Source organism: Haliaeetus leucocephalus, unplaced genomic scaffold, assembly GCF_000737465.1.
Source record: "Haliaeetus leucocephalus isolate CR32 unplaced genomic scaffold, Haliaeetus_leucocephalus-4.0 Scaffold149, whole genome shotgun sequence".
Taxonomy (NCBI): domain Eukaryota; kingdom Metazoa; phylum Chordata; class Aves; order Accipitriformes; family Accipitridae; genus Haliaeetus; species Haliaeetus leucocephalus.
In genome coordinates, this window is record NW_010972585.1 from 699,714 (window position 1) to 722,158 (window position 22,445).

A 22,445-nucleotide genomic window follows, 5' to 3' on the forward strand; every position below is an offset into this window, starting at 1 on the left:
AGCCAGAAGTATCTTTTTGCATGGTCTAAGTTTACTTTCCTTCCAGACTACAATTTTGTGTAATTTACAAGTACATTTTCATTAGCTCTTGAGAGCTAAGTACAAAAAATTGAGCAATTTGTCACTAACATTAGTAATAACTTCTGTATTACTGAAGCCTTAAAAAATAATATTGGAATTAATATTACCACTTCCTCTCCTTGCCAGTATTTTCAAAGGAACTATAAACATATTGATTACTCTTAGTAAGTGTTTGATATCTTTTGGGTTTAAACACAAATCCAGGTCCAAGCAACTCACACCTTATCCATAGGTGTGGAGCCTGGATATTTGTATCTAAATTCAACTCATTATGTCATTGATGTCCACCTCTACAACAGATTAAGTCAAATCATATCGTATTATGGTGGAAACTTAGACATCTAAGTCTCTACTCCTCTTCCACGTAGTGATAATCCATCAGTAGGCCCAATTAGCAGTGCTTACTTTATCTTCTTATTTTCTTTCCAGTCATACAGTCACAAATTCAGTGTTTAGAATTAGATGATTGAATGTTGGTCACTTCCACTATATCTCAGTGAGAGGACTCAGTAGAGCAGTCCCTCTCCTTTTTCTTCTTTTTTTTTTTTTTTTTTTTTTTTTGAGTGTGTGTGTGAGTATGTGTGTAAAACTGCAGGAAAAAGAAAATACTAAATACATTTCCAAACTCTATTTTAGAAGGTCTCAATTTAGGAATACTTTCCTTAACTCCAATTAAAGCTTGTAGGAAAATTCTTTTAGCTTCAAAATGAAATCTGACTTTAAAAAATTCTACATAGCCTTTTGCAGGTTTTGAAGTGTACAAAGAACAGGATGTCAGTTAGACCCTTAATCACAGAGCAAGAAATTTATGCATCTCTGCACCATATGAAGGTATGCCACACACACATCAGTTGAACCAGCTCATATTACACTACCTCAAACACTCAGGAAAATCTGTACTTACCCACAAATCATGTTCAGCATAATCAAACAGCAGCCAAACCTTTCTGTCACTGTGAGAAAGGAAAACCTTCTGCAATGCAATCACATTAGGGTGCTTCAACTCTCGTAAAAGCTGCAGAGAAACAGAGAAGCTCTTGTTACTTCTGTGCTTGTTAAGAAAAGCAAACACAACAACAAACAAACCAACCAGGTCTTAGCACAAATAGCAAACAAGTAATCCTAAAACAGGCCTTAGAAGAAAAGACACCACTGATTCAGCACCTTATCTTCAAAATGTCAAAATCAGGATACACACAGCCTCCGTGGCATGGGTCCCTGTTCTGTCAGCACAGCTGACCGTCACTAGCTACCTTCCTCTGCCCATCCCACCTATTCATCCCGCTCACCCTCAGCTTCTACCTTAAAAGATGTTACTACACACAAACATAACTGTTCTGTTATCAAAGCTGAACATCAGGATTTGAGGATGCCAGAATGAAGCTTGTGCAGTTGGTCCAGTTCCTTCTGTGGAGAACACAGTTCTTGATCACCACATCATTATTTTATTACCAATACTTTTCTTTTGCATTGGATCCCTGCCTCACTTGCCTCGAAGTCCACGGAGTTGTTGTTCTCAGAACATAAAGGTGTTTTGAAAGAAGAGTTTACCAAAACCATTTTTCTAATGGTCGTTTCAATTACTATCCTGTAATCCAGAAATAAATCCAAGCTTATTTACTACTTGCCAGAAAGAAAACTAGGTCTCATGACTAATTAGCACATTAAAGCAGGCACCACTGCTAAAGTCATCGTTCTGCCAGATTAGATCAGTCTCAGGAGGAGTTGGGAAGTGGTACTCCCAAAAATGTCATTTCCATGGAATCACTTTTTTTTTCCTCCATACTGCAGTCACAAGAATGATTGATCTTCTGTTTTATCTGAAAATTGCTTGCATCTGCACCACTAATATATAAATTGCCAAGAATCAATTTATAATGGCGAAATAGTAAATGGTGTAGGTTTCCAAGGCACACTTGAGAAATTAATCTTCCCTTTTTTCACCTTACAGAAAAGACTCAAGATATTTTTTTTTTCTCCTAAAATAAACAAGGAACAGGATTAATTCTAAATTATATTATCCCTTGGCTATACAGCTATCTGTCAAGACAAGAAATCTTCTAAAGAATATTAGAACTGCTTATATCTATTCCAGTTTTCCAGCAAATGAAATCATTTAAATGCTTTTTCTACCATGCAGGAAGTGTTTTCTTCTTTTTGTTTCTTCCTCTTCCTAACATTCCTAAGCATTTCTAGCTGTAAAGAAAGAAACTCCTCCCTAATGAATTGATCAATAGTCATGCCCAGGTATGTCTTACAAGATAGAGCAAAAATTATTTTGTCACTTAGCAAACAGTAACAAGTTGCAGAATTATAAACAAAACCCTAGAGATTAAAATTGTCTCTTCAACATGCATCAAGAGATGTTGCCGTATACCTTGTCTTTAGTAATACTAAAAACTATTTTCCAGTAGGGATTTGATGTGATGCCTCTGCCTTTTTTCTCTTTTTTTTTTTTTTATTTTAATAAAGAGTTCTTTTTATTTTAGGATAATTTTTAAACTTGAGGGAGAAAAAATAATGTACCTACTATAATGGTTTTTTTTAATTGCTATTGGATTTTTCTTAAAGATACTGTTGGCAGCAATATCAAATAATTCCAAATTGTTTAAAAAAAAAAAAAATAAGTACTGCATTCTCTCAAACTAAGTAAAAATTTGGAGTAAGAAACAGCCAAAGAGAATATAGTTCCGTATCAAATGCTAGCATATAATAAATAAGTTAACAGAAATATTATGTAGAGCATAAGAATGCCTAAAGTGTTGTGCATTAACAGAAAGGTGCTACATGAAAACGAGACAGGAATGTGTATATTCTGCAGCTCTCAAACACCTCTGCTCACACCAGTCCACACAGAGAAATTGTACATAGCAGTGGCCACCGTCTATCAGAACACTGATTAATAAATGAAACCTGAAACCTCTTCACACAAGTAATGAAAAAGGATACTTCCATATTAAAGAAAGTGGTAAATTTCTTATCCAAAACAACAATCACATACCCTCATTTACAATGAGTAAATTATTTCTAATTATTTCTAAATCATTCTCCTCTTTTGATTCAACTTAGATGACACAACAAGCAGCCTTATGCAAATCCAGCATTTTTCACATGACAGAATCAAACCGTTAGTGGCATGATCTTGAACACTGATTTTTGTAAAAAACATGAGACCACGAGGAAGAAATCATTAGGTTAGTATTATACTACACATGTTGAGTTTCTCACAGAGAATGTCTGTATCTACCCTGAAGCTGAAGAATAGAGCAGTGTAAGGCCAACAGTCTCTGCAAAAAAGTTCTGACACTGTATTTTTCAGCTACTGGATGACCGGTTATAGTTGCAGCCATAGATGGCAAGAGCTCCCACCAAACTAACAAAGTCTTTTTACACGGGTTACAGACATACTCTCTACCCACCTGCTTCTCAAGTCTGCTCTGTTCAGAAAAGCTAGGAATATTTCTAAACCATATTGTAAATGAACATGTTAAAAGCAATAAGGTTATTTTTAAAGTTGCAATCTAGAAGACGCTAAGATGTTGCCAATACTTTAATCATAGCAGCTACAGCAGCCTTATAAATAATAACGTATTTTTTTTTCTCAAGAGGAACAGTTACAAAACAAAACATTTGAGAGACATGAATGCTTACCAAAATGCATCTTTTCTAATAGTTATATTTAAGAGGATATTCATAATTTATATGTAGCATTTATGGACTTGATCCCCTGACCTAAACTCACTCTGTAGTTATTTAGACACCGACCAGTATTAAAAACTAGGCTGAAAACTTGTCAGATCATCTTATTCCATCTAATGGTGTGTTACAGAAAATACTGATAAATTATTATTCAGAATACTCAAATAAGCTTTTATGTTATCGATTCTGTAACTCCAACAGATGAACAAATTTGTTAATTAAGGAGGAAGGCAACTCAAATTTTATGTTATTCTCATCTGCCTACCTTCAGTGAATGCTTTAGCACCTACCATGGATAGTAATTTTGGAAGTGCTTTTGTAGTTTTAGCAGACAACGGACCTTTAATACCTTCCTATTCTTCTACTGAGTCACAACCATAATATAACAGGAGGCCATAAGAAATTTCATGTAAAATAGAAAGCTGCCAAGTGGAAAGAAGGAGTGCACATCCAAACCAGAACAGTTTTAAAGGCTTTGTTACGTTCTGGCCATGGAGAATACAGCCGGTGCTTCAGCAGCAGGAGCCAGACCAAGGAAACGTCGGCTCTGGAGTCCAGTGCACTGGGTCAAGAACGGGAGCTCTGCTCTACCCACGCTGGGCTAGGTACCAGTGCTAGGTACCAACTCGATGAGATCAGAAACCATAGCTTAGGGCACAAGTGATTAGCTTGAGTCACGAACAGAAATTTTTATTTTTAGACATAAATCTGACAATCTCCTCTAGAGACAAACTACAGCAGAAGAGAGGGTGACCACAGGGACCGAACTGATGTTACTCACAGGTACGTAAAGAGTCGAGATGAGGGGAGCCATTCAAAAAGCACTGGAAAGATGTGATCAGAAAGGAATATAGAGCAGAACCAAATACACAGCTATCGAAATCAAGAGACAGCAAATTTGAGACAAGTGTTTCAAAGACAAGTATTGATCTCAGGTTTAGCTAAACCGAAATCAGAGACTTCAGAAATAATATTTTCTTTAAAGCAGACAGGTGGAAGCCAATAATGTGAAAACATGGGGACATATTTAAAGCTACTAGCATCACAGTTGTACCAACTACTTACCCTAATGACTTTTAAGTTTGACTAGAATTTTGTCAATACTTTACTTCTACACCAACCACCTAACTGTATTGTATTGCTATAAAGGATGCCAGGGTAGTACTTAGTTCTTCAGCTAACCCTAATCTCGAAAACAAAGACCTAACTCATCTCATGTTAGATTTGCCACTGGTGCTTTTCTGCCAGCTTCTGCTATGAAGGGCTGGGGGTTCCTATTGCCTTTGTGCAGGCTGAGAATGAACCTGACTTCAAATTCTCTGAGTAACAGAGCAGAACTGATTTTTAAATATATCATCCAAACAGGAGATATAGGGCAGAAGGAAAAAAAACACCAAACACAAAAAAAGAGTGTTGTAAGACTACACTTACATAAGACTTTAGCTTAGTCTAATGGCTCACCTTCCAGTTTTGCCATTCCATTACTCCCTTTATTAGCTGTCACATGCCACATACATCTAACAGTTAAGTCGTACAACTTTTTCTGAAATGGTTGTATGTCTGTTCATCACCATAAACACATTTCACAGATATGCATTTTAGCCATACCTAGAATCCCAAGGACAACTTCAGAGACACGGTATATCATTGTCTGCAGCTTTTCTGCACCACAGATTGCCATATAAACTTTAAACATACAAAGTGGATAAATGAAACATAACACAATACTATTCTTCTTAGGTCTTGTGCAGAAGTAAATCAGTTTGGAGACTTGGTTAATTCAAGTCTGAAGTTAGTAAGAAAAAAATCAATATACTGTCCTAGTAATTGAAAGATTCCAATGTACCTGACATTTTATTGTAATAAGATAACAACCTGAATGTAAAAAGGATCTGCAACTGCTAGAATTTATTACTAAGTGAACACAGCATCACATTCTAATAGTACTTCAGCTTATTGTTGCTCTAAAATTAAAGTTCCATCATACCCAACTTGCAGTAAAATGCTAATAAAAACCCGTCTCTCAGATAAGTTACAGTACATTTCTTTCTTGGTAACAGCATACAAAGCAGTTTAGGCAGAAAGTCATTGAGAAGGACATAATTCTGAATTGTCAACATTTGTGCAACTTTGACCATCCTGTACAATGGCTTTCTTGTAAATGTATTAGTTTTGATTTTGTTTTTTTTTAATTATTCTTCTGATCAAGAGAATTGAACAAGTATTTTTGCTCATCAGTTCTTAGTTGATGCCACGGTCTCAAGTCTTAAAATGCTGCATTTGGGTAGCCCAAATAGCATGCAACAGCTTGTAGGTTTCCAGGCAGCTACAAACTATATGCAGAATTGCTAGTAATTTCTTCTGCTTTCTGACGAGTAAGTTTTCTCACGAGGGACACTAAGCATTTCCTTCACAAGTGAATGTCTCTCATAGCAGGGGAGGGGTGGAGAAAAAGGTACGTTGGCAACAGAATTGGTGTAGAAGCTTGAAGCAGTTTTCTTTACCTATGCTCAAACACCTCCCTCTCCACACACACACAAAGAGATGAACTCACCCTGAAAGAGGCAAAGGGTGGCCAAAGGAGCAAACAATCTATCTCTCAACAGGGAAGAAAAAGCTTGCTCAATTACTGTAACTGATCAAATATTGAAAGAAAATAAGATTGATATCCACTAAAATACAAAGGCATGAGCACCAAAGATGAAAGACATAATTATGCTAAATGACAATCATGGTTCAAGAACAAACAGATACAACTGATAAGAGATAAATTTACCCTGCAAGATGGCATCTCGTGAACAGGAAGGTTCAGGAATAGCTTCTCAATAGCAGGGAAAACAGTGTATCTCATTTGCAACCTGATCATCATTAAAAAAAAAAAAAAACAAAAAAACAAAAAACAAAAACAAACCACAAATAAAAAAAAAAACAAACAAAAAAAACACAACAAAAAAACCAACCATTACTTGATGAACTTGATGTAACAGCCACTAGATTCAGTGATGCAATGTCTATGTAGTATGTGCTTTTATAAAAGCCTTCACAAAAGATGGATTTGGTGAGGTTTTATTGATCATCTCCAGCAGATGAAAAAGATCATGTACTGATTGACAGCCAGCTCCTACAGTAAATTGGTTTAAACTCTTTTAACTTAGTCTACAAATTGCCTATCACCATATAGTGCAAGTAACTTTTAGATGAAGTAGAGTAGCAACTAGGAAGTTTCTTGCTCTTTTGAGGCTTAGAAAGTTCTGCCTTTTTTCCCCCCTCAAAGAAAAAGATAACTTCTGTGAGACAGAAGAAAAGTTACACAGTTACTAATGTAAACAACATGATCAATTATGAAGGCATTTAGCACATTTAAAAATAGTCAGACAGTACATTCCTCAAAGAAATAACTCTTGCACAGAAATAGTTTTTCACTGTAGGATGAATAATGCTTTCTAGCTACCACCTACAAAAGCAGGGTGAGGACAGACACTTTCACCTCACAGTGAAGGAAACATAAGAAAAATCAGAGAAAACAGGAAGACAAACACTGCTCTCACTACTTATACTAGTAAATCTTGCAGTAGACATGTATTTGTGTCAGCGATGACAAAACCCATAATCATCTTCAGAAATTTATTCTGAGGCCAATCTCATCTAAGAGGTGTTCCTATCTTTCATGTAGGTTACTCCAGTCTTTTGATCTACGCAGTTAAACTGATCTGGAACAACCTTGGTAGCTTCTTTGATGGAAATGCACTCTGTAATGCATTTAATCATTTTCAAGGTTAGAACCAAAACCTTTAATAGGCAGAGATGTGGATCACAAGAAGTCATAGGAAAGACCAAAGCACAAGCCTGACTGCTCATAAAAGCAATTGTACAGTGTAGAATTTTAAAGCTGCCTCTTGTGTGATGAATATATTCAAAGCCTCTAGGGTCACTGAAGTTGGTTTTAAATTGAAGTTGGGGTTTGCAAAGGAAGCTAAAGATCATCATTTTACTCCTTCAGAAGCTCTTTAAAAATTCCAACTTATTCAGATGTTATTAATCAAGACTAGATCCTCTCCTCTGTGTTATTAATATTATCCTTTCCACATAGACCCTCTGATGCCTATTATCATACTGAGCTCATGCTGCAGCTTTTCCCTCAGGCAGGTATATATGGGTGTCTCAAAATAAAAACTACAACCAGGCAGCTATTAATTCTATTAAACTTGTAAGAACAACCCTTTGCTAACTGTGCTACAGGTCTCAAAGTTATCAGGAAGAAAAGAGAGGGGAACTGAAACAGCGTACTACATTTAAAAACTACTCAAAATTCAGCTGTCTTTAGTGATCCAACTGATTCTTGAGTTTGGGATTTTCCAATCTGGATTCCCTTTTCTAGTTAAAGAAATTCTACTTACAGAGTTACTGCATAACTGAAGTTAAAAAAAAAAACAAAACAAAAAAAAACCCCCACAAAAACAAAAAAACCCTGAGCAGGTATAGAGGGTTTGTTTATCAGTCCTTCTGGCTGTTAAGCTGTCTGTGGCTGACACATGTATAAGAGGTCTCAAAAAGATGCAGGCAACAACAATGGACATGGACACACATACACACAAAAAAAAACAAACAAAAAAACCAAACTAAACCAAAACTGTCAAAAGAACCTAAGAAGAAAGGTAAAAGTTTAAGTGGCAGCTTAAGCTCTGCTTCAGAGAGGACATGTTCTTTGTATACTGGTCTGGTCAAGCCCTGCCCTTCGACAGCCTTTGGCACACAAAACCAAGTAGGGGAGGCAGGCTGAAATGCCGAAAATTAACAGCTGCCATTCTTACATGAACTGCTAGGACTGCTACCTCAGTTTACAAGGCACACTCCAAATTAAAATTAACAAGCAAAAATATTTTAAAGCATGAGTCTAAGCAGACTCTCTTCGTTCCTCTAATTTTCCTATACAAGCATGCAATTTTCATCGGTTTCATCCCAAGCAGACCTTCATATTGAAACACCCCTCCAAGTCTGCTCTACATGTCCTTCAACCTTCTCCTTTCTTCATACTCCCATCTCTCTAAAGCACACAGCTCCCAAACTGCGATGGCTCCAAACTTCCACAAGAGAAAGATAAAGCATGTTTTAAAAAACACATAAGTAAAAAACCAGAATCTAGATGGTAAGTTGCCAAATGTCAGGACAGGAAGAAGACAAAAACATGCCCCACCCTCCTCCTATGACAAGGATTAAGAAAGTATTTATTCTATAAATATTTTCATTTTGGGGGCTGAAAATGGTCTGGCATTGCTAAATAACATTATTATTCTGAAACAAAAGCTTGGCAAAAGACTTTTCATAAGTATTACATTTTAACTAAAATAAAGGAATAGAAACTAGGGTAACAGCATTTTTAATTCTTGAGGTTCCCAGCAAAAGAAAATTAAGTAACTTTAGCATTTTTCTTGAAGAACACAGGCAGAAATACAAGTATAATGATTCTTTCCATTTCTTAGTTACCAATATGGTATACCATGGCATAGACTTTTAAATAGAAAGAATGAACTATTGTAAAATTACTTCCAAAACAAGAAAATTGTTAATGTTTAATACAACTATATAAGGAAATGCCAACGTTAAGATCACACAATATCAACTTAGCTTGAGTGCTCATATTAAATATATCATTTATTTTCATATCTTTTCTATAAAGTACATCTGAATTATTATTGAATTTCTGCATCTTCTTAAAGGAAAGAAGATTTGCTTTAGGACAATCGAATTCTATGCTCTCTCTTCTGTTAACTGCAGCTTTGTAGTCAAATTTGGTCAGTCTGACAGAGATTTAACAATAACTATTTTCCTCCCAATTGAAATGTATAGAAAAGTTTAAGCTCTGTCTCTCTCAATAGAGATTTTTCTCCTTATTTGGCCTACAATAATATAAAAGAGCATTCATCCACTCAGATAACACCAACAACTAAATTGAAAACATCTATAGAAAGTAACCTGCTAAAAAGGAATGTTTGTCATTTCTGAAGATTTTAAGATACCCTCAATTCGCTTTTTGGTTCACTAGAAATTTCTTCTGTTACTGAGAAGATAAATTTCCTGTCAAACTAACAAAGACTCTTAAACCTAAAGCTGTATTAGAACAGTCTTTACAACGAGTCGGGGGGGGGGGAACACACCACTTTGCTAATATATCTTTAAAATTCAAAGGTAGCATCACATAATTCCACAAACCTACACATTCAGTCTGGGTTTTTAAACTGCAACTTAGTTTTCTCTGAGTGCTTACTCTAACACTTCTCCACTTTTCTGATTTCCTGGCAACCAGTTACCACCTTGCTCTTGCACTGTATCTCACAGAGAATACAGTGATGGCAACTGAGGCTTTCCAAAACCCCTGTAGAAGGGCAACTAACACGACTAGACTTCAATTCTGATCAATCATCCATTTTTCAAAGTAGGTTTTCCTCTCAAAAAGATTTCAGAAAGATAAATGTTATATGAACCAGAGTAAGAGGAATAGTGTTCTAGCAAAAGAATAGCCAAAAAGTATGTTTTTCCAACCTCAACATAATTATGGCACTGTAGTGATGCCTCTCTCAAGAGGTAATAATTTTCTAACCTATGCAAAGGATTGGGCAGTGATTACAACGCTATCCTGAAAAGAATTCCCATAGAAAATATTTTTACAACCTATTTTCCCCCTTTATTCCTAAAGTTTACTACTATCTCCTCTACTTAACTGACTTTTTGATTAACATTTTTATTATCAAATTTTCATTTTTGTGATACTCTTCCATTTTCCACAGTTTATACATTACAAACTACACAACACAAATTATAATACAAGTTATTTGACAGTTACCATGAAAATAAAATCTAGATCTTGAAAAAACTTCCGCCCAACAACTTCTTGTATCCTACTAGCGATACTGACCAGACTTCAAACTTGGTAAATACATCTATTGGACTCACAGAAAAGTGCAACTCTGTGCCTCTGCTTTTGATCCTGAAGTTCACTATCATATGATCTGAAAATTTCCTGGGTTTGCTTCTATGTAGACCCAGAGCACATCAAGCATGACAACGCTGAGCTGCTCAACACCCCTCTCACACCTATACCCAAGATCCAAAATCTCTGCCAAAACCACCTGTAAAATTCAGTCAGCGAGGGCTTCTCTCAGCTGATATATAACAGATTCAGCTCTAACAAATTGGCTAGGAGGCTGTCAGCATCCTCTCTTAATCTGACAGCTCAATGACCAAAGCAGTCCCAGCAAGCAGCAAACCTGGCTTCAGTCTTCTCCAGTGCTCTGCTCTGATCTGTTGAGTGGAAGGGGCACAGTGCCCAAAAGGACACAGCTCAAGCATGTAAGACTTCAGGACAACATTCCGAGTAAATAGAGGTGACTCCCTGCAGCCTGAAGGAAGGTATCACAGCCCTGGAAAGAGCCAAGAATTGTTGCATACATCATGTAACTTAAATCCTACACAGCTTCTCAAGCGTGCATGCTGAACATTACAAATCCAACTCCAGAATTTAACTACTCCTGCTTTGTAAAGGACTTGGTGTATTATTCAAGGTCAAAGAATATGCTGCTGCTAAGTACTGCTACACCCAAGTCCTCAACTTGCATACAATTATTTCTCTGATACAAAAATACACAGGAATATAAATCAAATGTTAATATTAGGCAACAGTCTAACAATAATTTAGAATTTCCAAGAGCATCTTAAGAAGGCACTCTTCTCATAATATGAAGTATTAATCCAGCGCTCTCCTGTAATTCAAAACTGTTTGAAAACAATGATGGCTTAACTTCGTATCCACTGGTTGTATGCTAGATCAGGTATCAGCTACCCTGCAGTCAGCCTGAAGCCAGTATGAAGAGAGCCAGAGCCATGCTCTGAGAAACTCAGAAGAAATGAAATCAAGTGCCTATGCCCTAATGTGGACCAAACACTGATGGCTAATCCCACAACACAACAGCAACCTCCAGTCAGGACACAATTCTGTTAGGTCCTGTTTTCATGATGCTGAATCACAGGAATAGTAGATTTTTCAGGGAAGAATAATATAATCCTGTAGATTGCCCTAAGTTTTCAATGACAGTACTATGTGACATAAATTGTATGTATTTTAGCATTTCAAGATTTAAAAACAAAACAAAACAAAAACCTTCATACAGTTAAAGAGAGAAAGAAAAAGGAGAAAAAAAAAAAGAAAAACTAATAATTATTCTTCGTATGTACTCATTCTATTTACTCCAGACTGGGATGCAGGAGTCTAGATATATAATTTATAGTTCAAGTCTTCTTTAAATGGAAAATTAAATCAAATCAGAGGTATGAATTCAAAACATATTAAGCACATTAAACCTCTGTTCCTTATGGGAATCAAGTTAAAGCTGCTTTAGTTCTGAATGACAGCATCCATTAAAGTTTGATGTACTTCAACTGATCTGCTTTAATGTCTTACCTCTAGTTTAACAAGCTAATAGACAATCCTATAGTTGCAAGTATAAATTGAGTCTAATACCACGCTCCAAGTGAGAAACATGCCTGCAGATTGGAGGAGAGAATGCGAGTATTTCTTGGTTCTTAACTTCCTTTCATTAACTTGGATCTGTTTAAAATAATAAAAGTTTTGCACATAGTTTTACAATCAGGTTTCTTGTATACCGTTTCAGGATAAGATTCATTTAAAAATATTACTCTCTCAGAGCTTTTACTCAAGAATTATAGAAGCAATTAGTCTGTTGACAGTTATTTACAACAAATTCAGCATCTCACTCTGGAAGCACAAGGCTAGAACATTCTTAGTGTTTATTAACACAATTACCCATTAAATTTGTTCTGCTTTTGCTTATAGGTTTTCACTTTTTACCCAAATTTTCTGCAATCTTTTTAGCCACACGTTAGACAAATCTAATGTGTGAAGCAAGCTAAAACAAGATGTTCATTGGCGGCCTCCCAAGTCATTAAACGCCTACCACAAGATTCCTCTCATACTCTCAGGATCAGACTGCAACTGGACAAAAAAGTCACTTTGTAATCTAAAGCCTGCTATTTCCTCATTCTTCTATTAAATATGAAAAAATCTTCAGTGAAGCAATGAATGCAGCAAAACCAGTATTTTCCCCAATAAGGACCGACACAGTTTAGGAAGGCTCAAAAGGTGGCTTAATGTAATTCACAAAATTTGGTGAGCAAAGAGATAAAAATATAAACAAGGTATGGTAAATATACTCTTATGGCAACCCATAAGGACTCAGAACAACATCAGTGTTGTAAGAGATGTGTTGAAATGACAGTAGGTAACACGATGAAGAAACTAATAACTAGTAGAAACTAGTAACTAGCAAATACTTACCAACATGAGAGGTTAGGCATGTGGCGTTCTGCATTTAATCTTTCACTGAATATAACCTTTCTGTAAAGTAACTTTTACTGCAAGCAAATGGATACTGAACTGACTTTTTGCCCAAGGCAGCAAAAGCTATGTGGTCCTGAAAACAACATACCATGAACACACACTTTCTTCCTGAGAACTGAGTGCAGATACTGTCCCAGATATTATGCAGAAATGAGTAACTGGAAGTCACTCTCAGGACCTGCAACAGAACTCTTCCAGATCCAGTGTATCTCATCAAGCATGCAATCAGCAGTAGCAAATAATGTTTTTATAATCCCAGCCAAAATGACAGAGCTCATTTATGTGCATCTTCCTTCTGAAATAACAACTTCGGACTGCGTAGAGAAAAAGAAATATGTCTTTCAGAAGTTAGGAAAATTTCTTACACAATTATGCCACCACCCACTACTACAGATCCCCAAAACTACAGCAAGCCTCCTGCATCTTTATTGCTCCTAACTTTGCCAAACTAATGGTTTGGGCTGAGATTTTCCAGTCTGGGCACTAGTGAACTAGTTCACATAACCACTTAGCTATTTACAGTAACACCATTGAGGACAAAACGTGCAATATATGTACGTTCCTACTCAAAGAAGTACGAGCTGCTGTACTTGATTCAGACTCAAGACTCATTTCAAGTCTGCTTATTAACCTGCCCCTGATGTAGCTGAAGCAAACACTAAGGAAAAGAACACGCTGTAGAGCAGCATACAGCAAAGTACAAGCCTTTTGTTGTATGAGCAGTCAGCTTCCAGCAAGAAAGCAGATCAGGGAGTTGAGAACCAGTTTAAACCAAGGCCCTTCACTGGTTTCGCGCAGTTGCTCAATTAGCCACCAACCACAATCTTCCTCCCCAAGTTAGTCCTATCCCTGGTGGGGAGCTGTGTTTCAAAATCAAGTTGTATTGGAAAGAGATTGCTATCTTCCTTCAGTTGCCCTAGTTCTTCTGCTCTGATAAACCCTGAATAACAATTCCCTAATTAACTTTTCCATATGAGTCTGATTTTAGACCTCCCGCATCTTCCTTCAGCTTCCCCACCTTCCAACCCAAGGATTCCCAGTCTATTTTGTCTCTGTTCATTCAGTATTAGTGTTGTATCACCAACTTTCTTGACTCTCCTTCTCTTTACCTTTTCTAGTGCTACTGTATTCTTTCTGAGGTGGAAAGGGATCAGGACGGCACATAGACACTCAACATCTGAACATACCAGGGATTCATGAGGTTGACCAAGTCTGGCTTGCTCTCAGGTCTTGACTTCAGTAATTCACTTTAAAGTCATTCTAGTGACTTCGAATTTGCCTTTTTGCCTGCTCCTAAACTTGGAGCTGTTTCCAGGAGAACAGTGATGAAGATTCAAAGATTCTCCCCCTACCCTCAACCTGCACCAGAGTAAAGATCGTTCAAGAAGCCATCGCTGTCTGTAAATAGCTAGGGTTGTTTCTCTCCCATTTCCACCACATCAAAATTCAATGCTGATAGATGCAAACATAATTTTATCGCACAAGCTGCTCAGTATTATGAAATATTTTGCACTTCTGCACAGGTTAGCAATGGAACAGAACCAGGCTAAGCAATTTTGTATCATCAAACTGTCATCTGATGCTTCACTTTCCCTTGGGGGAAAAAAAAGTTACTTGCGCACACTCTGTAGAAATGGACTTATGAGACCTTTATGGCTGTTAAAGACGCACATCGGAGACAGCTCTAGCAATAAAACAAAGGATGAAGTTTCCCCCATTTTTCTCCTGCTTAATTCAGTCCCTGAGGAGAAGGCTGCCCGCTTCTGGGGCAAGGGACGTGAAACTCACTCCAGAAAGAGGAGAGGTAGGAAGAAGGTGAAGTAAGAGTCGGTCAGGAGAACCACCGCAGGAAGAACGAAAGCAGCATGGCAGCCAGGAGGAGAGGGACCCAGCCTGCAGCTTACCGGCTGCTCTGCTCAGCAGCACTGGGAGCAGGAGGAACGGCAGAGCTGGAATCAGCAGTGAGGAGACACACGAGACCTTGGAGAAAAATACTGGGAAAAAAAGACTAGACCAAGGGAGAAGGATGCACGGACTACAATACTGTATCAGTGGTGAGGAACGCAGCTGGCTGTGGAAACAGAAGGGAAGAGGGGGGGAAAAAAAGCAGGAGACACTAGCAAAGCTGAAGAGGGAAGAAAAGGTGTTGGTGAGGCAAGGAATGGGAAATGGGACAAAGAGTATAAAAAAAGAATGAGCTAGGTAGGAAAAGTAAGACTGAGGCAAAAAGACTACTCGAGGGGAAAGCAAAGGGCAAATACAGAAAATGTTAAGGGGGGAGAGACGCATAGAAAACACGCAACACAAACAACCCTCCCCTAACCTTGGCACAAAGTCCAGAGGCGCACCAACCCTCTGGCAAAAGTGCCCTCCTCTTCTACTCTTTTAAGCATTAGTTCCCATGAAAGTGAGGTTACTTAAGATGGCAGGCTAATGTCTGTGTTGGAACCAGAAGGTCGGAAAGAAGAAGAGAAAATGAGGCATAAGGGAGGAATGGAATCATTGCAAAGAAAAGAAGGGGCATAAGGAAGAAGCTTCTATTTCCAAGGATAGAAAATGGAAAAATATAAAGTACCTGTCAAACTCTTACCCTTTCAGCATGACCTTCAGGAATAAAACGTCAGATTTGTATGAAAAGAGAAGGCAGAAAAAGAGGAGGGCTCAAAGGGTATGTCAAGGGTGGTGAAAAGAACCTGGGACTGGCAATATGTGATACAATTAAACTGTAAAAATGGAGAAAACTCTCATGAAAGCAGGTGAAAAATCTGCAGAAGCTGATTGTAAGATTTTATTATAAGCATTCTAGCGTACAAAAGCAGCAGCAAAAGTAGTAAATATTGCTGCTGACAGACCCCATGATAGAATAGGAAAACGCGAGGAGAATCAAAAAAATGTATCAACAGAAGAAAAGCAAGCAGGAAGAAGAGGATATGAGAAGTCACAAATACCTACACATCAGATATCATAAGGAAGTCTAACCAACACAGTATGAAGGATACTACACAAAGAAGAAACTATATGACAAAGAAAAGGTTTAGAATAGGAATTAGAGACAACAGCGTTTGAAAAAAGACAACAAAAGAGCAGCTCTGCTAGTGAACATGAACATTTAAGTAGTATTGCCCCTGACTGAAGAGGCAAACACAATCTAATACATACAGCTAAGCGACCAGATGCATCATCTGCATTAAATTACAGAGGATGAACCAGAAGAGTTCACAGAAAGGGAGCCAGAGTCAGAGAAAGGATGACAAGCAAAAGATTAGAACTTACATGCAAGTAGCCTGGTAAAAAGGATTAAAAAAAACCCTACAAATAATATTTTTTTCCTACTCAGACCACAAATGTTTTACAATGGTTACTGAAATAACTGAATGTAATAAGACATTTTGTCCCAATCAACATGTCACTACTATACAATAGGATAACTCAGCCAAATAATCCAAGAAGTGCAACATGCACTTTGTTTCCACTCATTATGACATTTTCCACAGTTAGATAAAAATCAAAACAGCACGTCCTTTATCAGAGCTGATAAAAAGAGAGTAGGCCAAGGATTCTTCCTTTATCCTATTAACTGCCAAGACAGAACACATGTTTTTGTAATGCCCTACCTAAAAAACATAGAATAGACCTTTTATATTTGGCAAGAAGCATGAAAAAGTTTAGGCAAGGGGCCAGATGGTTTGTTAAAATGCATAATGGTATGGCTTAGCTTTGCTGAGGACCCACAAACAGTGTCCTGAGAATCTGGTCCCAATGCACTCTCTTCTTATTTAATATCCAACATCAGATTTTATCCCAAAAGGTATAAAAATGTATTTACATACACACCTCCCCCCAAATCTCTTATAAAAGACAAGAGCATATCCTATGCTGTAAAGACCACAATAATCTCCCACGAAGACAAAGCTACATTCAAAAGCAAAATAAAGTCTTTAATTCATACATGAAGTTACTTTAGCACAGCCTTTCATAAAAACAAGGCACGCTGCTGATCAGTGCTGCAGTGAGAGCTCTCGGGCACTCCTTGCTCCATACTGTCCCCTTCAGCTCTCCTCTCTTTCTTGCCACTGTCACCACCTGCTTATCCCATCACACACAAGCTATGTCCCCACCTAAGCAGCCCATTGCAGGGTTTCATATATATGCATGTTTATATGGCTTCCCTTTTGCCCCAGCTTTTTATGGCACAGTCGCTATCTGAGTAGCTGCACCTGGATTTTGCCACCAAAAAATAAAAAAAAAAATATCAAATCTCGTAACAGATTTACATGACTTAGAAAAGCCCCTCAGTCTCTTATTCTACTGTGAGGATCCTTTTACCCCATTACCTTCAGATTTTTAGGTATTTTAAATGAACAAAATAAATTAATGTGATATGACACAGATTTGATGGAGCAACGGGACTCGATCATGAAAGAGACATTATAGATACCAAATAAAAAGACTGAATGACATTGAAGAAAATACAATGATAAATGGAAGTGTGAAAAGACACACTGATGAGTGCTATTTTATAAACCACAAATATTTTTTAAAAACCTCATTCAGGAAAAGCCATGCAAGGAAGATTCCTTCCTTTAAATTTTCTTTACTATTCATAGCATATGAATTGGACTGTATGCAACAACAGAGCAATTACTTTAAATACTGCCAATATTCTCACTGGTGATAATTGGTTGCTTCTTGCAAGAACATCTGTTCCATCTTTCTTAAGAAATGAAGTACAGACCCTGTTACCTAGACAACAGAATCCTTCTGAGCATCACGCACTATAAAAGGGCAATATCAACCTAAGTCACACTTCATATTCATTCTCCCCACCGCTCCCTTATCGGTGTTAATGCAACGGAATGCCATGACTTTTTAATATTAAGCCCACATTTATCAGATGACATAAACTCAGGCCCACTTTCACATGCATTAAAAGTAACAGCTGTGTTACTGCCCTTTGGCCAAGCAACAGCCACTTTGAGGCTTTGCATCCAGCCAGTTTCTACCACCGTGACCGCCAAGCTGTCAAGCTGAAAATGCTGCCACTTATGAGTACTCTGAGAGCAAGTCCTAGCAAATCTAGAAATCTCAGCTCAGTCCTCTTGAACATGGTGGAGAAACAGTCACCTTTACCACCATGCCCCTGGATTACTGGATGTATTCAAGTGCTATGGGGACTCATCCCACACCAGCACTCACTAATGCCCTCCAGCTAAATTAAGGAGAGTAACAGCAGATTAACCTTTGAAAGATGCCTTTTGTTGCCTTGGCAAACTCGGCACAATTTTGTAAATATTGATGAATTCTTAACAACAATGAAGTGCACCAGATGACAAATTCCTCTCCGTGCTTTAGTTAGATGGATGGATTTTTTTTTTTTTCCTGTGTGCATGTGATGGAGGACCAATGAACATGGAAGCTCAAGTGATGTGTGAAACCTAAAGATTAAGCACTCAGAAAGAAAAAGAGAGCTTGCTGGGGCAAAATAAGCTGCAAAACAACCACCACTCAACTATCGCCCTAAATTCATCTCACTTCATCTTCCTTCTGACAACACCCTCAACTAACTTTCCCTCCTCCTTCACCACCTTTTTGGCTGGGAGGAGTACCACTGTCCATCCTCAAATGCAGCTGTCCCTGTTGGGGGACAAAAATTCTGCAGGAAAACCCCTATAGCTTTTATGCATTTGGTTTTGCACATGCAATAGCAATAATGCCCTGGGTGTGTACTTAAAGCTTCAAGTTAGTCAGTACAAGTCAATAGCACCAGAAAACACCAAGCAAGAAAAGGAGAAAAGGCTGTTAAACCAAAATATAAGCAATCAGTTCACTACAGACCACACAAGAGAACCGAACGCTTTAGGACTTACTAATGCGAACATGACTAGTACTTTTATGGGAATGGTCTGATAAGTTATATTTCCACTAGTATGCAGAACAACACAGAAATAATTATATGAACATCTGACAAGCAAGTAGATGGCATTTTGAGCATTAACTAGAGTAACCAGGAGTACTAAGTTTAACCACAGAAGAGAAACATGGGGTTTTATTTGTTTTGCAGATTCTGCATTTTTAGAGGGGACTTCAAGGCCACTTAATTTGATAAGACAGAAATTGAGTGGTTTAAAGGAAGGCTTCTCTAGCAGCACCTTATACAGCAGTGTTTTGTAGGAGAAAGATAACATTTAAAATAGACCCAGTGGGATAAGAATATAGATCTGTTTTTCAGGCCCATCTGTGTTAAAAACAAACAAACAAAAACAACCGTATGAGTTCTGGAAATACTGAAGAAGGAAAATAAGAGCTTGAAAATGGTCTGGATTTGAGATGCCCAGAAGAAAGAAAAATTAAATAATCCATCTGGCCTCAGACTGAAAATGTGAACAATGGAGATAGCTGAAAATGATTAAAACTTAAAATCACCGTAGAATTCCTTATTTAGACTACAAGGCTTCAAGCAAGTTCAGTGAATTTCAGATGTAGAACAGTATAAAAGACAATTCAGTAGCAGTAAAATATTTTTTAGGCCACAAATATAATACATACTTAAGAGACAGTATGTAAAGCTCAGGGATCACCCATCCTCAGAAAAATAAAACAGACTAGATAAAACTTAGAAGAACAAAATCACTAACACATAACAAAAATAACATGTCAAAAAAGAAGGAACAATTATTAGTCTGAAATGCAAAGATATTAAGGCAAATGAGGATACTGAACAAACTTTGGAGTTTGGTCAGGGAGAGATCATTAATCACAGTAATAAGAAACTTTTTTAGAGTAGAAGCTTAGAGAAGTCAAACCAAGACAGAGCTAGTGGACAGGAAACCACTGTATTGCCTGTAAATATTAAAGGCATCTGGAGATAAAGGGAGAAGAAAGCAAGAAAAATAGTACAAAAGGCAACTGAGGTAAAAAAGAAACTAGAGTAATCTAATAAGCAAGTGAAAATATGGAAAGACAATGAGAGTTGAGAAACAAAACTCTACAGGGACCATGGGATGGGATAAGTTCATTAGCACAGAAAAAAAAAGACAGAGGCTTCCTCAAGTGTCTTCAAGAACTGGCAGCAGATCTCATATTTCGTAACTGTCTATAATAAAAATTATTCTACTGATAGCTTCTTTCAATATGCTGTTAATGTATGCAAAAAACTGATGACTTTTTCCAGTAGTATAGCCTGTCAGGACTATCCTAACTTCAGTGTCCTCATGTGGCTGCATATGAAAAAGCTCAAGGTCAAGCACACCAAATATATACATATACCCACTATTTAGTACATACGCTACATACAGGCAACAGGCAGGTTTAAGGAAGGATCCTGACACTGCTAATGAGATAGGAAGGACAAGCATGATGCTCTTTCTACAGGGCAGAAGCATTTTGCCAGTCAGAAGGCCAAATGGGGCAGGGAACAAAACCATGATGCTCATACCTTTCTTATCAAAACGCAGACTAAGAAAACTCTACACAGTAATAACGTCACACTATAAGCCTGTGGACAAGATGCATCACAGAATTAAAGACATCCAGGCTATCCATTTAGTGACTAATGTACTATTAAATACAGTTTGGAAACAGGAAAGCTTCCCTGTGTCTCAAAATCCGCATACAATAATACATTGAGTCATCATAAAGACAAGAAAAATCCCAGTAAGATACAGTGGAAGCTGTATTTAAACAGAGCTATTTTTCAGCTTACCACAGAAATAGACACAGAGGTTCACAAGAAAACAAACACCACACAAACTTTTAACATAATGAAATTCAATTAAGTGAATAAAGTTTTAGTAGAAGGTTACATGACATTTTTCCCTTCAATAACAAAGCTGACTACAACTAACATACAAAAACCTGCAGAGTAAAACACAACTGTAGACTAAACCCACTATCCACTTAGCCATACACAGTGCTGAAACCAATGCCAAATGATATATTGAAAAAAGCAACCTTTTTATTAACGTTTCATCAAGGCCTAAAGATTTTTCCACTGACATTCCATTTTCAATCCAGCCATCTCTGTTCTGTATTAATTTATCCAGTTTAGGCACTACTACTAACATTTTATTTCTGCCTCAGACACTCAGTGGGCGCAGAGAAGCCTCACAAAGCTGGTGGGTCAGGATCAGCAGAGAGACCAGTAAGGATGACATTGTGTTGAGAGCACATTACAGAACCGCCTGATAAGGATGGGGAATTGGATGAAGTCTTCTCTACAACTCAAAGAAGTCTCTGAACCACAAACCCTGGTTCTTACGAAGAGACCTTGACCTCCCTGACATCCACTGGAAGGGCAACAGAGCAGGGCGCAAGCAACCCAGGTAGTTCTTGGAGGATATCAGAGACAACTTCTTGATATACAAACTGGATGGGCCAACAATGGTGGCACGCAGCTGTTCTCAAACAATGAAGAACTGGTTGGTGGCAGCTGTGGCTGTAGCAACCATCAACTAGTACAGTTCAAGATCCCGAGCGGAGTGAGGAAGGCAAGTAGCACAGCATAGACCTAGAGCTTCAGAAGAACAGACTTCAGCTTACTGAAGAAACTGGTAGGTGGCCATGGGAAGCAGCTCTGAAGAGCAAAGGAGCTCAGGAAAGCTGGCAGGTCTACTCAGAAATACAAATATCAGGAGACCAGCTAGGCTAAGCAGATTGGGAGAGCTCCAATGCAAGAAGGGCAGTATACAGAGGGGTGCAAACAGGGACAAGCTACATAACAGAAGTTTAGAAACATTGCCCAGGCATGTAGGGATGATGTCGGGAAAGCCAAGGCTCACCTTGAATTGACACTTGCAAGGAATGTTGAGGACAACAAGAGGAGCTTCTGCTACTACATTAGTTGTGAAAGGCTAAACAAGAAAATGTAAGCCTGTTGCTGAATGAAGTGGGCAATTTAGTAACAGTATCTGAAGACAGAAGTCCCAACTTAAAAAGAATCCATCTTCTGAAAACCCACACCATCACCTCTCAGTCTGAAGCATCAAAACCAGTCACATGTAATGTTAAATTAGAGAAAGGCACGCTCTAGAGTTATGTAAAGTCAATATAACAATTTTACAACTCCACACAGAATAAACTGAAAACATGTATAAACTAATTTTACTGGACTACAGGGAAAGTACAAATGGAGGAACATAACATGTAATGAGAAACAGAGAATGAGAAACAGAAGAGAAAAAGAAAGGTTTATGACAAATTCATAAAAGAACCCAAAATTTACAAAACATTCCAACAGAAGCTTTGAAACTCGTAT

At 37.7% G+C, this 22,445-nt stretch overlaps 1 protein-coding gene across 2 annotated transcripts in view; it reads right to left on the reverse strand.

Moving 5' to 3' along the window:
• The window catches only part of CDK19 (cyclin-dependent kinase 19), a 127,603-nt gene that overhangs the window by 78,074 nt on the left and 27,084 nt on the right, over window positions 1-22,445 (reverse strand). For both annotated transcript variants that reach the window (XR_773999.1, XM_010561652.1), the window contains exon 3: window positions 986-1,096. Coding sequence is in view for 1 of the 2 variants with exons in the window: in XM_010561652.1 (XP_010559954.1) it covers window positions 986-1,096 (111 nt within the window). In the remaining variant the exon portion in view is untranslated. The remainder of the gene's footprint in view (window positions 1-985; window positions 1,097-22,445) is intronic.